Here is a 15,235-nt window from a genome sequence, read left to right as displayed (position 1 = left end):
CAAACCTGAACCTGAACTTGCTGGGGGTACTACACACGTTTGGATTGTTATTATATTCACCACTATGCAAAGCAATAAACAACAGAGATACACCCAAACGATGCATCCGAATTATGTGCCCATATGACACGATAATATAGCTTCGATGAAAAGCCGAGTTTGAGGATGTAAAATAATCGCCTCCATAATCATTGAGTACACAGCTAGTGCACGAACGTACGAAAACAGTAGACATTGAAGATGCTTCACACATACAAATGATAAAACTTCTCAAATTGGGCATTCCATTGAAACTTACACACCCATCAAGACAGGCAGCATAGAAATAGAAGTTATCCCATGTCCAAACACCAAACAATATCAATTAAATTCCAACATATATAAAGCATCGAATAACTTGAACATGCCGTTTTATTTCAATCACAAAAGTGAAAGTGCATAATTCACCTAACATAGAGTCAACAGATAGTGCACGAAAGTACTGAAGCAGTAGGCATTGAACATGCTTTACACATATAAATGATAAAACTTTTCAAATTGGCCATGCCATTGAAACTAACACATCCATCAAAACAGGTAGCATAGATATAGTACTTAGCTCATGTACAAAGACCAAACAATATCAATTAAATTCCAAAATACATAAAGCATCGAATAATTTGAACATACGGTTTTATTTCAATCACGAGTGGAAGTGCATAATTCACATAACATTGACAACCGATACAGCCCCTAATCTTTGTAATGGAATGTCTAACAACAGAGAATACGAAGCCAACATCTAAAACTGATAAAACACTTAGCCTTTACAGGGCAACGCTTTAACGTCAAGTGAAATTCATTCCCCACAATCTCAAAGGCCACCACGCAGACGCAAGACAAGGTGGAGGGTGGATTCCTTTTGAATGTTATAATCGGCGAGGGTTCGGCCATCCTCCAGTTGCTTGCCGGCAAAAATGAGCCTCTGCTGATCAGGAGGAATCCCTTCATTGTCTTGAATCTTAGCCTTCACGTTGTCAATCGTATCAGAGCTCTCAACCTCTAGTGTGATGGTCTTGCCTGTCAACGTCTTCACAAATATCTGCATACCACCACGGAGGCGAAGGACAAGATGCAGCGTAGATTCCTTCTGAATGTTGTAGTCGGCTAGAGTCCTGTCATCTTCAAGTTGCTTCCCTGCAAAGATCAATCTCTGCTGATCCGGAGGAATCCCCTCCTTATCTTGAATTTTGGCCTTGACGTTGTCAATAGTGTCTGAGCTCTCAACTTCAAGCGTGATAGTTTTTCCAGTCAGGGTTTTGACAAAGATCTGCATCCCTCCTCTGAGACGGAGAACAAGGTGAAGAGTAGATTCCTTCTGGATGTTGTAATCGGCGAGAGTGCGTCCATCCTCGAGCTGTTTTCCGGCAAAAATCAGCCTCTGCTGATCGGGTGGAATCCCTTCCTTGTCTTGAATTTTGGCCTTGACATTGTCAATTGTATCAGAGCTTTCAACTTCCAGTGTGATAGTCTTGCCAGTGAGGGTTTTGACAAAGATCTGCATTCCCCCTCTTAGACGAAGAACAAGGTGAAGAGTCGATTCCTTCTGGATGTTGTAATCTGCGAGAGTGCGTCCATCCTCGAGCTGTTTTCCAGCAAAGATCAGCCTCTGCTGGTCGGGTGGAATCCCTTCCTTGTCTTGAATTTTAGCCTTAACGTTATCAATAGTGTCTGAGCTCTCAACTTCAAGCGTGATTGTTTTTCCAGTCAGAGTTTTGACAAAGATCTGCATCCCTCCTCTGAGACGGAGAACAAGGTGAAGAGTCGATTCCTTCTGGATATTGTAATCGGCAAGAGTGCGTCCATCCTCGAGTTGTTTTCCAGCAAAGATCAGCCTCTGCTGATCGGGTGGAATCCCTTCCTTGTCTTGAATTTTAGACTTCACATTGTCAATTGTGTCAGAGTTTTCAACTTCCAAGGTGATGGTCTTGCCAGTGAGGGTTTTGACAAAGATCTGCATTCCTCCTCTGAGACGGAGGACGAGATGAAGAGTGGATTCCTTCTGAATATTATAATCTGCGAGTGTTCGGCCATCCTCAAGCTGTTTTCCAGCGAAAATGAGCCTCTGCTGATCAGGAGGAATTCCCTCCTTGTCCTGAATCTTCGCCTTTACATTGTCTATGGTGTCTGAGCTCTCGACCTCGAGGGTTATGGTTTTCCCGGTCAATGTCTTCACAAATATCTGCATTTTGAAATCTAAAATATGCAAACAAAACACCTGCACAGAGGAAGCGCACCATTAGTCTTCTCATAATCCCAAACCCTCACACAATATATAACGAAGCATTAAAGTTACTCATAACAAATAAACACGGATAAACACGAAACCCTGAAACAAATAATAGATCAAGGGAACCGCCTCAAAACTGCACAAATCTCTCATCGAATAACCAAAAGTCGATTGACAAAAGGGATTACATGTTTTACGCAGTTCAGACAAAATTTACATGTAAGAGATACTCACATCTGAAACCCTCGAACAATGAATTTCGAGAGAACATGCAACAAACTAGAATTATAAAACAAAAACAGGCCAATCGATTAGGATTCGCAGCAGTGAGCAACAAGATACCTGAAATAAACTTGTTGAAAAAACGCTTCCCCACGCGCTTATCAAAATATTCCCCAACGCTCGATTGAAATCACTGTGATTGGAAGAGGAGGAGACATGGGTATTTATAGGCACTCAACCTACTACCATACCATAACCAACCAATTGCAACACAACACGTGTCAATCGGCTAGATCATGCGAGATATCGCTAGAACATGAGGTTTCCAGGTCAAAGGCAACCGCTCTCCATGAACCACGAGTTTAGCATGACGTGGGATAAAGCGTATTTCGTGACACCCTCCTCAAATGGGGTAATATGAGTAGTGGTAAAAATGGGGGTAATATGAGTGTTGGTAGGCTGTCCTTTTTTTCCGGGTATTTTTTCCATTTAAAATTTACTGAATTTATGAGGGATTTGTTGAAATTATAAATTTGAATAGTAAATTTTTTTAATAAAAGTTAATTTAAATAATAAAAATAAAAATTTTACTAAATGTTTTTTATCATTTTTCAATAAAAAAATTTTAAAAAATCTAATAGTTAGAAGATGGTACAATGTTTTTTGGTGAAAAAGTCCCCAATAAACATAGTCACTTTCTTAAAACCAACATAAATCCATCTTAACTACGGATCTAACATGAATTCAAGTGCCTATTTTTTTTTCAATATATTGAATTCATATATATATTCTAAAACTCAATTTAAACCAACAAAAATAAAAATTTGGCTAATTTTTTTTTACCACCTTCCAATAAAAAATTTCAAAAAATCTAATAGTTAGACAACCAAGATGACCCTGAATCCATACACAATGTTCTTTGGTGAAAAAGTCATTTATAAACATAGTCACTTTCTTAAAACCAACATAGATCCATCTAACATGAGCCTAGGGGATCAAATTTTTTCAAGTGCGAACTTATTTTAATAGATTGCAAAAAACGGTGTAATTTTTCATTATTTAAATTGTTCAATATGCATGCCATTTTTTTTCTTTTTTTATTATAGCTAACATTTCTTTTCTATTTAGATAATATTATTTTTATTTTAAAAAGAACATGTGTCAACTCCAAGTTGAGAATGTACATACTTACATTACACATCTCATTCATACTTGGTTGGTTGTAGAATGAACCTCTCTCTCAACAAGTGAGAATTTTATGTTTTTGCTCTTTTATTGGAAGTTGGGGAAACAAGAAGTTTTGGCTATTAATTACCATCTTTTTTTCAAGGTTAATCATTCATCGGATTTGTTTTTGGGAAGATTGAAGAGGTACATGGGAGTTGCGTATATATTTATTATTATTTAGTAAGGGAAAAGTTAGGGTTTTTTTTTTTTAATGGATCAAAGCTATTGTAGATAAGGTTTTGTGGTTGAAATTTCTGCAAAATAGGTGGAATTGTAAATTTCAGTTGCTTTTTATAGAATATGGAGGAGAATTCCTTTAAAAAATAGATTAGTTTAGGTATCTTAAAGACAAAAAACAATATGGAGTCTAGAAGGCATTAACATTAGGTATGAAGTTTACCTATCACACTTTTTGTTTGTCAATGACATTGTATTATTTGATGATGGATTGAGGAGAGATGTTGTGAAGCTTAAATAGATTTTATCTCTATAAAGTTTACCTATCACACTTTTTGTTTGTCAATGACATTGTATTATTTGATGATGGATTGAGGAAAGATGTTGTGAAGCTTAAATAGATTTTATCTGTATATTGCACCAGGTATGCTAGTCAACATTACAAAGTCGACCATTTCTTTTTCTAGAATAGATGAAGAGGAATTGAGGTTTATTTTTAGTTATTCTTGTATTAGCAAATAGTTTTTCAAGAGGCATTGAAAAATTTAGGCTTTTACCTCAAGGCTAATGACTATGGTAAAGATCACTAGCAATGGTTTATTGCTAAGGTTGAGAAGATATGCCATCTCTAGTACAATCAATGGCTATCACAAGTGGGTAAACACATACTAGTCAAGTCCCTGCTAGAGGCCACACATGCCCATTGTGTGTCACTTGTGCATATCCCTAGAGGGACTCTAGCAAAGGTCAAATAATTAAGTTGCAGAGTATTATGCTTTGGTTCAAGAGAGAAAAAATTATTTGCTTTAGTAAAATGGAAAGTTGTTTCACATTACCAAAGGATTAGGAGGGTAGGGATTGAAGAATATTTTTTATTTTAGTAAAACATTTGCAATGAAATCTATGGCATTTGATTGGAGGAAAAGGCCTATGGTCTCAAGTTTTAACTCAAAAGTATATTTTTCTAGACTCACTAGAAGAGTAGATTGGGTGGTCTCCTCGTGGGATGACCGAGTGGTTGGCACCATGGGATGTTATCCCCTCTACCTGGTTTCAAATCCCACGGGCGGGTGTATTTGGCTTGTTGTGCTAAGGGTCAAGGAGTAGGCTCCCCCACCCTCGAGGAGTCTTAGTCTTGCTAAGTCATAAATTCTTGGTATATCTGGCTTATGGGTTGTTGGATATACTCTTGGTGGTTGTTGGAAATGCAAGGCCCTGTTGGAAAAAGTAACTATGTTCGGTCTTCAATAATGTACTTGAGTCATCATGTAATATTCTTGTCAAAAGAATAAAGACAAGAATTTTTATTATTGTTATTGTGAATTATTAAAGCATGGGTTTCATGCTTGGGTCACCATATTTTAGGTCAAAGTCCCCATTGAGGACTTCTAGGATTTATTCTAAGTCTATAAAATTATTGTACATTTAAAGAGACCCTTCTTGGGCTTTTGAATCATGTAAAAAGGTTAAGTATTGAGTCAAATATGAATTATGTAACCTCCACACCATGTTGGCCTAAGACCCTATTCGACCCCACAAGAAGCCTATAGAAGGAAGGACATCGAATTCATTTGGAGTATCACTTCTCATCAAGTTCAAATTCTCTCTACTAGGCAAAAGTGAAAAAATCTTGTTTCTGGGCAAAAGTCCAAAGTGAATAGATGGGAAACTCTATTGCTGGGAAGCCGAAGTGAATGCGATTTTGGGTGAGTCTAAGAAGACAAGGAAAATCAAAATTTTGGTGGTGGTATCTCTTTGTTTTGTCTTCTGGATTGGGAGATCAAAATCTTCCAAGTTGGACTACTATGGGAAGCTGTTAACTGCTGCAAGTTGTTGCATAGTCGAAGTTGTTGGGAAGAGGTCAATCTTCTAGAGGCTGACTTGGTGTGGAGGGAAGGTTTGGTCAAGGTCTAGGGTGAAGAGTCTCAAAGAATACTATTGAAAGGAAGAATTACTTTGACTGGGTTTTCCCCTCGAGGGGGGTTTTTCCTTGGCATGTGCCTACATCTTGTGTTCATTATTTTATGTGTTACTGCTTTTGGTAATTGCTTGATGAACTAAAGAAAGAAAATATAAATAATCGTAATAATAAGAAACATCACATGTAATTATCAAGGTCAAGAAAAAAAGTAGAGGTAGAAAATCCCTTTTCTCCAAAGCCCAAGTCAAGGCAAAATTTGATGTTGAGGATGGGAAACAAATGTCGATCCACGGGGCACTTAGAGCTGCAAAACCCCATGAGTCGGTTATCAAATGATCTGTCTCTCCTGGAATTGTCGAGGGTTGGCTAGTAAACCCAAAAAACTAGCACTGAAACATTTAATTTCTTGCCACAATCCAGATTTGGTTTTCTTACAGGAAACATTGGGAAATAGCACAGATGTTGAATCCACTCTTTGCTCTCTGCTCCCGGGTTGGGCTTTCACTGCTCTGGATGCTTCCGGACATTCTGGCGGCCTTGCCATCGGTTACAGAATAGGAAGATTAAGAGCTCTAAATTCTTGGGGTTTTTCCCATGCACTTGGTATGGAGATTCAATCCCCAGATTTTGATCAGCCCTTTATGGCCATCAATGTGTACGGGCCCTGTCAGGGTCGTGTCTCCTATTGGAATGATCTTTTATCAAAAAAAATGCTCCAAAATAAAAAGCTTCTTATAGGAGGGGACTTAAATTTTTCCCTGGGGATTGTTGAAGCTTGGGGACCAAATGCAAGGGAAGACCCCCTGGCTGATTTCTTTTTATCTCTTCTCCAGAACCACAATCTGCTTGATGTTAACATAATAAAGGCAAAGCCGACCTGGAGGAATAGGAGAATAGGGGAGGAGAGAATTGCAAAAAGACTGGATCGTTTCCTCATTAATGATTCACTGGCCTCTCTCATCCCCCTATTCAGGCAGTGGGTGGGGGAAGGAGGAAACTCGGACCATTTTCCTATATTTCTAGAATTTTCTAAGTCCCCCCCAAAACCGGCTTCTCCCTTCAAGTTCAACTCTTCCTGGCTCCAGGAGGAGTCTTTCATTCAGCTGTTCAGGAATACTTGGAGACATCCGGACCCTGCCTCTTCAGGAAACAAGGGAGCTCTTTTCATGGAAAATTTAAAAAGGTTAAAGAAGGGAACCATCGAATGGGCAGCGGAGAAAAGGAGGAAGTCATATGAGGAAATGGCTAGTATTGATGAAGCTTTAAGTGCCCTTGAAGACCCGGATGCCGATGCATACATATCTCAGGAGTCGAAGGAAAGAATTTTAGGTTTAGAAAAAAGAAGGGCAAAGATCCTTTTGGACAGAGAAGAAGAATGGAGGTTAAAAAGTAGGGCAATTTGGCTGAAAGCCGGGGATGAGAACACAAAATTCTTTCACAATTATGCAAAGGGGAGAAAAAATGCTAATACAATTTGGAAATTAAAGGATGCAGATGGCAGGGAGCACTCCTCCTTTGAGGCAGTCTCAAACCTGGGGAAAAACCATTTTCAATCTCTTTTTGCCGATCCAGGGGGGATCTCAATAGCTGAAATCATCCGCACTGCTCAAGCCTTCCCTCGTTTTGTGGAGGAGGAGGAGGCAGAGAACCTATTCAGAGAAGTGACAAAAGAGGAGGTCGAAAATGTCATAAAATCAATGCCCAAAGATAAAAACCCTGGTCCGGACGGCTGGACCATAGAACTGTTTTTGCACTTCTTTGAACAGATTGGTGATGAATTGACTGAGGTGGTGGAGGAGTCAAGGAGAAAAGGGGAAATCTATGGGCCTTTCAATGCAACCTTCATTGCACTCATTCCGAAAAAGGAAGATCCGGAATCCTTTGAAGATTTCAGACCTATATCTCTTTGCAATACCATTTACAAGATTATTGCAAAAGTCATAGCGGTTCGCTTGAAGCCCATCCTTTCTGTCTGTATCTCCAATGAGCAATTTGGATTCCTGGATGGCCGCCAAATTCATGAGGCCATTGGGGTGGCCCAGGAAACCATTCACAGTATAAGACTAGCAAAGAAGAAAGGGGCAGTGCTGAAAATAGATCTGTCAAAAGCTTATGACAGAATCAGCTGGTCATATCTCAAGCTTCTTCTGACACACCTCGGCTTCAAAGTGGAATTCATTAATTGGATCATGGGGTGTATTTCAAATGTAAGTTTTGTTGTTCTGATAAATGGGGCTGCATCACAATTTTTCAAAAGTCATCGAGGCCTGAGACAAGGATGCCCACTCTCTCCACTATTATTTCTTCTGGCTGCTGAAGGCCTCAGCAGGATGATATCAAAAGCAAAGAGAGCGGGTTTGATAACAGGTTTGGAAGTAGCGGTAAACCTTTTTATTACTCATCTTCTATTTGTAGATGATATTCTATTATTCACAAATGGGAATCAAAATGAATTAACAGTGCTAAAAGACATTATTGACACATTTCTAAAAGCTACAGGGCTGCAAATAAATCCCAGGAAGTCCCAGCTTATAATGGAAGCCTTTTCTAGGCAGGAGGAGATCCTGATCACATCTTTTTTGCCCTTTGAATCTTGCAGTATGGATCAGCCTTTTAAGTATTTGGGGTTCTGGCTAAAACCTTCTACTTACAGAAAACAGGATTGGAATTGGCTAGTGGCAAAAATTGAGCGAAGGATTGCCCACTGGAGTTTCAAATGGTTATCAAGGGTAGGCAGATTAACTCTGATAAACTCTGTTCTGCAGGCCATCCCGGTCTTTTGGGTTGCTCTGACCTGGATCCCAAAAGGTGTTCTTCATAAAATTAAGCAAATATGTAGTAGATTCCTGTGGTCGGGTGCAAAAGAAGACTCAGTACTTCCATGGGTAGCCTGGGATAAGATAGCTAGACCAAAGGACTGGGGGGGATGGGGCATAAAACAACTTGTCGATTTCAGCCAGTCCTTGGCAGCAAAATCAAGATGGCGAATAATAGAAGCAGAAAATCTGTGGACCAGAGTGGTAAAAAGGAAGTATATTGACCTAGTTCCTCATGATGACTGGATTCGGAGCCCAAACAAAAAAGGAAGAAACTGCTCGGTTGTCTGGAAGGCTACCTCAGAGGCTTTTTACATTATAGAACAAGGCCTCGCTTGGCAAGTGGGGAACGGAGAGAGCATTCGGATAGGAAGGGATCCGTGGGTAGGTTGCAGTGATCAGTTTGCCCTGTCCCCCGGACTTCTTACACATCTAGACTCAAGGGGGATCCACAGTCTAAGCCAGATAGCAAACATGGAGCTTCAGTCAATTTGGGGACAAGAATGGAAATCTGTAGAGGATCTAGGGATTGATAATTTATGGCGAAATGAGTGGCAGAGCTTCATCAATGAACTTAAACGCACAAGTGTTAGGATAAAGGACCGCCCTGATTCTCTGGTGTGGGCTCATGCAGAGACAGGCTTATACTCCCCAAAGGCCGGTTACACTTTCCTGATGAACAGAAAGGGATGGGATCCCCCCATCTGGTGGGCAAAACCTCTTCTTAAGCTGAAATGCCCCAAAAAAGCCAGGATTTTCCTATGGTGTGCTCTCAATCGGAAGATACCTACTTGGGATGTCCTGCTAGCCCGTTATAAGGAGGGACCAAGCCGCTGTGCTCTATGCAAGGTAGATTCAGAAACAATCAATCATCTATTTGTGGATTGTCCCTTTACCAAACATGTTTGGGACGAAACAAAAAGATTACTACAAATCAATGCTAGATGGGAGGGAGCTGACCTCAATGCGGCATGGGAAGGTTGGTGGTCTAATCACCCAGAGAAGAACATGAGGAACCTTCCTCCCATCCTCTGCTGGGGCATTTGGATAGCCCGAAACCGCTGCATCTTCAAAGAAAAATCGACCCCAGCGGAAGCAATAGCAATTCAGAGCACAGCTATTCTATCTAGCATCCCTGAACCAGAGACCTCTTCTGCTTCTCAGCAAAGGGCAGAGATTCAGATAAAAGAAGGCATTCCCTGGGCTTTTTTCGACGGGGCAGCCCAAAACAATATCACTGGGGCTGGAATTATTATCCACCTTAGCACTACTCACTCTCTAAAAGCCTCAGTGGGACTCGGAACGGGCACAAACAATTTTGCCGAATTATCAGCCTTAAAACTCCTCCTTTGCTGGCTCATTCACAGACAAGTCCACACAGTTCAGATTTTTGGAGATTCCTCAAATGTAGTAAATTGGGTCAATGGGAAATTTAGATGCAGAAATTATTTATTGATGCCATTGTTAGAAGAAATACAAAATCTAAAATCCTCTTTCACTGTTTTCTCTCTTGCTCACATATACAGGGACAGGAATGTTGAAGCAGACGAATATTCTAAAACAGGTTTACAACAGGCTGTGGGCTCGTGGCGGATAAAGGAACAGGTTCAGGACCAGATTCGTGAGACGGATCTGGCCCCTTATACTTAATTTTTTTTTGTGCAAAATTTGGGATGGCGCCAAAAACAAAAGAGTCCTTCTTTATTTTTGTTTGGCGGTTTTGTTATACGAACCAAAAAAATTTACTTTACAGCTCCTTCTATTGGAGAGTTTTATGGGTAAACACTTATGGTTTTTCCTGTTATGCCGTGGGCTGTTTTCCTTTAATGGAGGCCTGTGGTTACTCGACAGCCTCTATTTGATGTGGCTGAGTTCAGGCAGTATACTTTTGGAAACTTGGTTTCTTAACTGTGTATCGAAGTCATGTTTTTGACGAAGCATGGGGATGGTTGGTACCTCCTTGTATCAGGCAGTTTGTGATCTGCTGGATGTTAACTCATCTTTTTTGTAGCTCTTTTATTTATATAATAGAAAAGCTCGGCTTTTTTCCTTGGAAAAAAATTATCAAGGTCAAGAAAATCTTTACTGCCTTTCTAATTTTCCAACATGGTATCAGAGGTTTGGTGAAGAAAGAAGAAAAAGGCAAATCCATTCATAGGCACTATCTCAGGGAAAGAGTCTATTATATTCAAGGAAGATGTCTATCTCAATCAAGGGTGAGAACTAACTTGAAGGAGCATCTAACTGCAGATATTGGAAGAAGAGGATTGACCTAATCCTCAAAAAGAACAAGGCACTAGACTTGGTAAAATGAAATGTAAAGAAGCCTACAAAAGAAGGCAATGATGTCGACAAAGCAAAATTCAAGGATTTAGAATTGGTGGATATGACTCTGATAGTAGAAGGGATAAAAGACAATGTTGTCCCATTCATAGCTAACGTCTATCATGCTCAGGAGATGTAGGAAGCCTTGTCGAAGTTGTTCACTATTAAAAACATTGGTCAAGTAGCAAGTTTGAAGAATGAGCTGAGGAATACAAAGATGACTAGAGAAGATATTGTGGCAAACTTCTTTGTGAAGATAGCTAGACTCAAGGATGATCTCTTGGCTATCGATGAGATTGTTCCAGACAAAAAATTGGTGATCACTGCTATATTAGGATTGCCACCCTCTTGGGGTGCATTTGATTCAGGTCTCAACTGTTGGAAGGTAGCTCCCACCTTTGAAGAATTATGGTCACATGTAGTCAAGAAGAATTAAGGATCTCAATGGTTGCTAATCCCGAAGAAGTATCAAATGCTTATGTTGCTCATCATAAAGGAAAGATATCAAAGGGGCGAAGGAAGAAAGGTGACATGTCTAAGATAGAGTGTTATCAATGTCACAAGAAAGGTCACTACAAGAGTTATTGTTCTGAGAATCCAAGGAATATGAAGAGAGGAAGAGATCAAGCCAACTTTGCTAAAGAAGGAGACTCGAAGAAATTCAAGCTTGAAGAGCCCGACATTAGGAACTTACACTATTAATTCCTTTTCTTGTAGCTTTACCTATCTTATTTTACATGTTTTAGAATTTATAGGCTTATAACTTATTTTAGAAAAGACATTTTGTATTGCTTTTAAGTTTGTAGGTTTCCCTCAAGCTTTGGAGGGACCTCCCAACAACTCTCAAAGATAAGTATCTCATGTCTTTTCAGTTTTGGGTTCATGTACTCATTTAGTTTTGATTATATTAAATATTAATCACCTTTCTCCCTTTGTTGTCTTGACTGGGAAAACATCTACAAGAAGGAGGATCTTTGAAGACAAGGTTAGTCAAGAAACAAAGGTATGCTTTGAATACATTGATTGAAAGTATTATTCATTTGATGATCTATTATTAACTTTGTTATTGACTATTTGTATTGAATCTTAATCATTCTTGTTTGGGTGATTGATATCTTGATAAATATACCCACTCCACTCATGTTGTGCATTGACTATGTAGAACCCTAGACATGTTTTGGAAAACCCTAACCAAAGGGTATGCTATTGTAAATGTCTGAAATCCTAAAGTTGCTTAGGGTGATTGTGAAATGCTAGTTGAAGTTTTATTGATGATGTCTTGTTTGAGATTTTGGTATGATAAGGAAATCCTAACTTGTTAGGATTGAGTGATAAGGTCTAAAATCTCAAACCTTCGAAGTTTTGGTTTTCTATGTTTCTACATCAGAACTTGTTGACGGTGCTGGACCCGCCAACATGTCAAAGGGATCTCCTCGATAAGAAGTCTTAATTAGACCTCAGACCATTTGGTGTAGGAGTCCCAGCAATGGGTTGTAAGGTAATGCCTTGACCGTGATGTCGCACATAGGCAAGTAAGATAACTCTGTCAGTAGCAAGGGTGTGACTGATGCAGTGAGTCAAGGAATGAGTATGAGAGGTGTTGACCACGACGTGTCAACTACCCATAGCAATACACCCCCTTTTTCGCAAAAAGGGATAGCGCTTGATTGACGTGTCCGTGCCATTCGACTGTCATCATTAACCTGATCATGTTATTTTGTAAACCCAGTTTGCATGTATAAATTGTAAATAATCTTAGCAGATCTGTGTCATGTGTGTAATTGCCTAGGTAAACCTAATATTCTAGTGATGATCTACATTCCGGAAGGTTTTTTGTCTCACTGATCCATGATCGGCAGAGTTTTCCTTCAGCCTAACCCCAAAGCTGGAATGGATTTTGTCATCAGAATGTTAGGGGAGTCCTAGTGTGCTAGATCGAGTCTATGTAAAAGTGATTTGGGAATAGTCCTAACTATTTGGTTAGGTTATTTTATTACAAATTGCTTGATTTGCTAGATTATGTTTGTGTCGCAGAACTGGGTAGTCTATGAGGGTTTATGTCAAATGGGTTTTCCCCCTTTGAGATGTAAAAATGTAAAAATCATGATGTAAAGTGTCTTGAGGGTTAGAAAATAATTAATCCCCTCATAGGTCCCAGGTCCTAGGTAAAATTCCCAAAGGGCTAAGTTCGAGGGTCTAATAAAATAAAAAAATAAAATAAAATAATAATAAGTCAAAGTTTTGAGGAAATAAATGCAAAATTTTAATTTTTTAGTATATTAAAATGCATTTAATTTAAAAAATGTGAAATTTCCTTAACATTTAAAGTTTCGACGGATGAGATTAAAAGAGATTTTGATCCTTATCGACGGTCGAGATTAATTTGACATGGATCACTCGAACTAGCTGTTGGAAAATTTATCTTTAAATAGGGTGTCAAGGGTCATTTGAGATCATTTGATCTGTGAGTCTTGTGCTAAAGAAAGCTCTCTTGTAATTGTTCTTCATGTGCAATAAAGAAAGACTTTGGGGTTGAAATCTTGTTGGTGTTACTCTTCCGGAAATGTTGTAAGATGTTTTATTTCTGTGCATGATTTTAATTTCAGCCATTGATGATAGCTTTATGAAGAGTGATTTTAAACACAAGTATCTTGTTTAGTCGCTAGGGTTTGAATGGTAGTTAAATTTCTAAATATGATGGCAGGTATCTCCATTAGATCTGGATTTTAGCATCATTTTCTCCCTCTTTGTTAATGGTTGAATTAAGCTGTGCAGGATATCCTTGATTTTGAGTTTACCAGGCATTTGGGGAAGTTCTTGGCTGAACCAGCCAACTCCCGAGAAGCATTTTCTGAAGAGCCCAACTAGTTTTGATTCCGGGCTTATCATTAGAAATTCTTCTTCTGAATGCATGAAGGGTTTTCTGAAGCACCTCATATTGAACTTAAAATCTTGAAAATATTTTTGTGGCATAATGACAGATCTGGCTGCTTAGAGCCTTTGAACTGTGAATATTGTAATTATTTAGTTGGTTTTTGGGTTTTTAGTTTCATTTTTTTGCATATTTTGTTTCTGGGAGTTTGTTTTGGTCATTCCAGGTTGGAGATCTGAAGAGGAGACCCTAGTTTGAAGCCAGATCTAGGCCCTGGAGGGTAAGATCTGGCCTCAGAACCAGTTTTTCGCAGGTGTACGTTTCTATTGTTCAAGGGTTTGAAAATCCAAAAAAAAATTATAAGAGTTCACAGGATTTTTATTAAGTTTTCTAGAGAATTTTGTCATATGTTTGCTACTGCCTGCCTAGGGTTTTCATTTTCATTAAAAAATTTGAATTTTTAAAGGGCCTGTGGCTTTTTGCTACTGCTATACATTTGCGCATGGTTTTTCTAATCCAAATCCTCAAAGCCATCATGTTGCCATACCTACAATTTTCACTTGCGATTCTCCTGCTCCACTCTCTTCATCCGCTGCCTTTCCACGCAACTGCCATACCTGCAATTTTCACTTGTCGCTGCTTGTCGCTCATCTTGTTGCGTGCTATTGCTCCCTAGCTGCGTGCCCAGCTCTTCCCATCGCTGCTCTCAAGCTACCTTTGAGTCTATCATCCGCAGCTTCCATCGCTTCTCCATCCACAGCCTTCTTCCTTACCTTAGTTCTCCATTGCTGCCTTTCTTTGCATTCCCTTTGCTCCAAATTGCCTCACGCGTTTCTTTTTTTTTCTATCGAGTTGCTACCAGTTCCGTGCTATCCCCTTGCTCGAGTTCTCTGCGTGCCTTCCTCCATCTGCATAACCTTCCACCTACATTTCGACCTATTTTCTTCTGCAGTCGTCGACCTATATGCACATCAAGTTTTCCAATTTTTTCTATTTACATATCTTATGTTTAGCTTTCATTTAGATTTTTTTGTATTAGGCTAGGGTTAGCGTAATTCTTATTTTAGTTTCGTTTCAATACTTTGAAGATTTTAATTAGATTTTAGATTTAATTCTATTTTTTATATAGTTTAAAATTTAATTATTTTTGTTTCGATTTCATTTAGATTTTTATTAGTTTTAGATTTCATTTTATTTGTATATACTTCATTTTCATTTAGTTTTAGAATTAGACTTTTATTTATTTACTTTTGGTTTTATTTAGCTTAGGTTTTAGTTTTAGCTTTGGACATATTTAATTTTAGTTTTGTTTTGTGGTTTCAATTTTTTATTTAAAAATCTAAGAAAATTATAAAATCCTAAACAATTTTAAAAAATCTTAAAAAATCCAAATCATAAAAAATTAT

General features: G+C 38.8%; 1 protein-coding gene across 2 annotated transcripts; it reads right to left on the bottom strand.

The window, feature by feature from the left end:
* Positions 1 to 655: 655 nt before the first annotated feature.
* Positions 656 to 2,764, bottom strand: LOC149214287 (polyubiquitin-like). 2 transcript variants are annotated; one of them, XM_089392249.1, is made up of 2 exons: positions 2,612 to 2,764; positions 656 to 2,257 (listed from the first exon to the last, which is right to left on the bottom strand). In XM_089392249.1, exon 2 carries the CDS (start codon positions 2,225 to 2,227, stop codon positions 854 to 856), a length of 1,374 nt encoding a protein of 457 aa, XP_089248375.1. In that variant the 5' UTR covers positions 2,228 to 2,257; positions 2,612 to 2,764; the 3' UTR covers positions 656 to 853. The 2 variants fall into 2 exon arrangements, with proteins under 2 accessions (XP_089248375.1, XP_089248376.1); XM_089392250.1 differs by lacking the exon at positions 2,612 to 2,764 and adding an exon at positions 2,504 to 2,610.
* Between the last annotated feature and the right edge of the window lie 12,471 nt (positions 2,765 to 15,235).

Source organism: Pinus tabuliformis, chromosome 1_1 (assembly GCF_031772625.1).
Source record: "Pinus tabuliformis cultivar Carrire ecotype Pingquan chromosome 1_1, CPIR1, whole genome shotgun sequence".
NCBI classification, from domain to species: domain Eukaryota; kingdom Viridiplantae; phylum Streptophyta; class Pinopsida; order Pinales; family Pinaceae; genus Pinus; species Pinus tabuliformis.
Note: the sequence above shows the minus strand (reverse complement) of the source record. Positions and strands in the feature narration are given on the sequence as shown.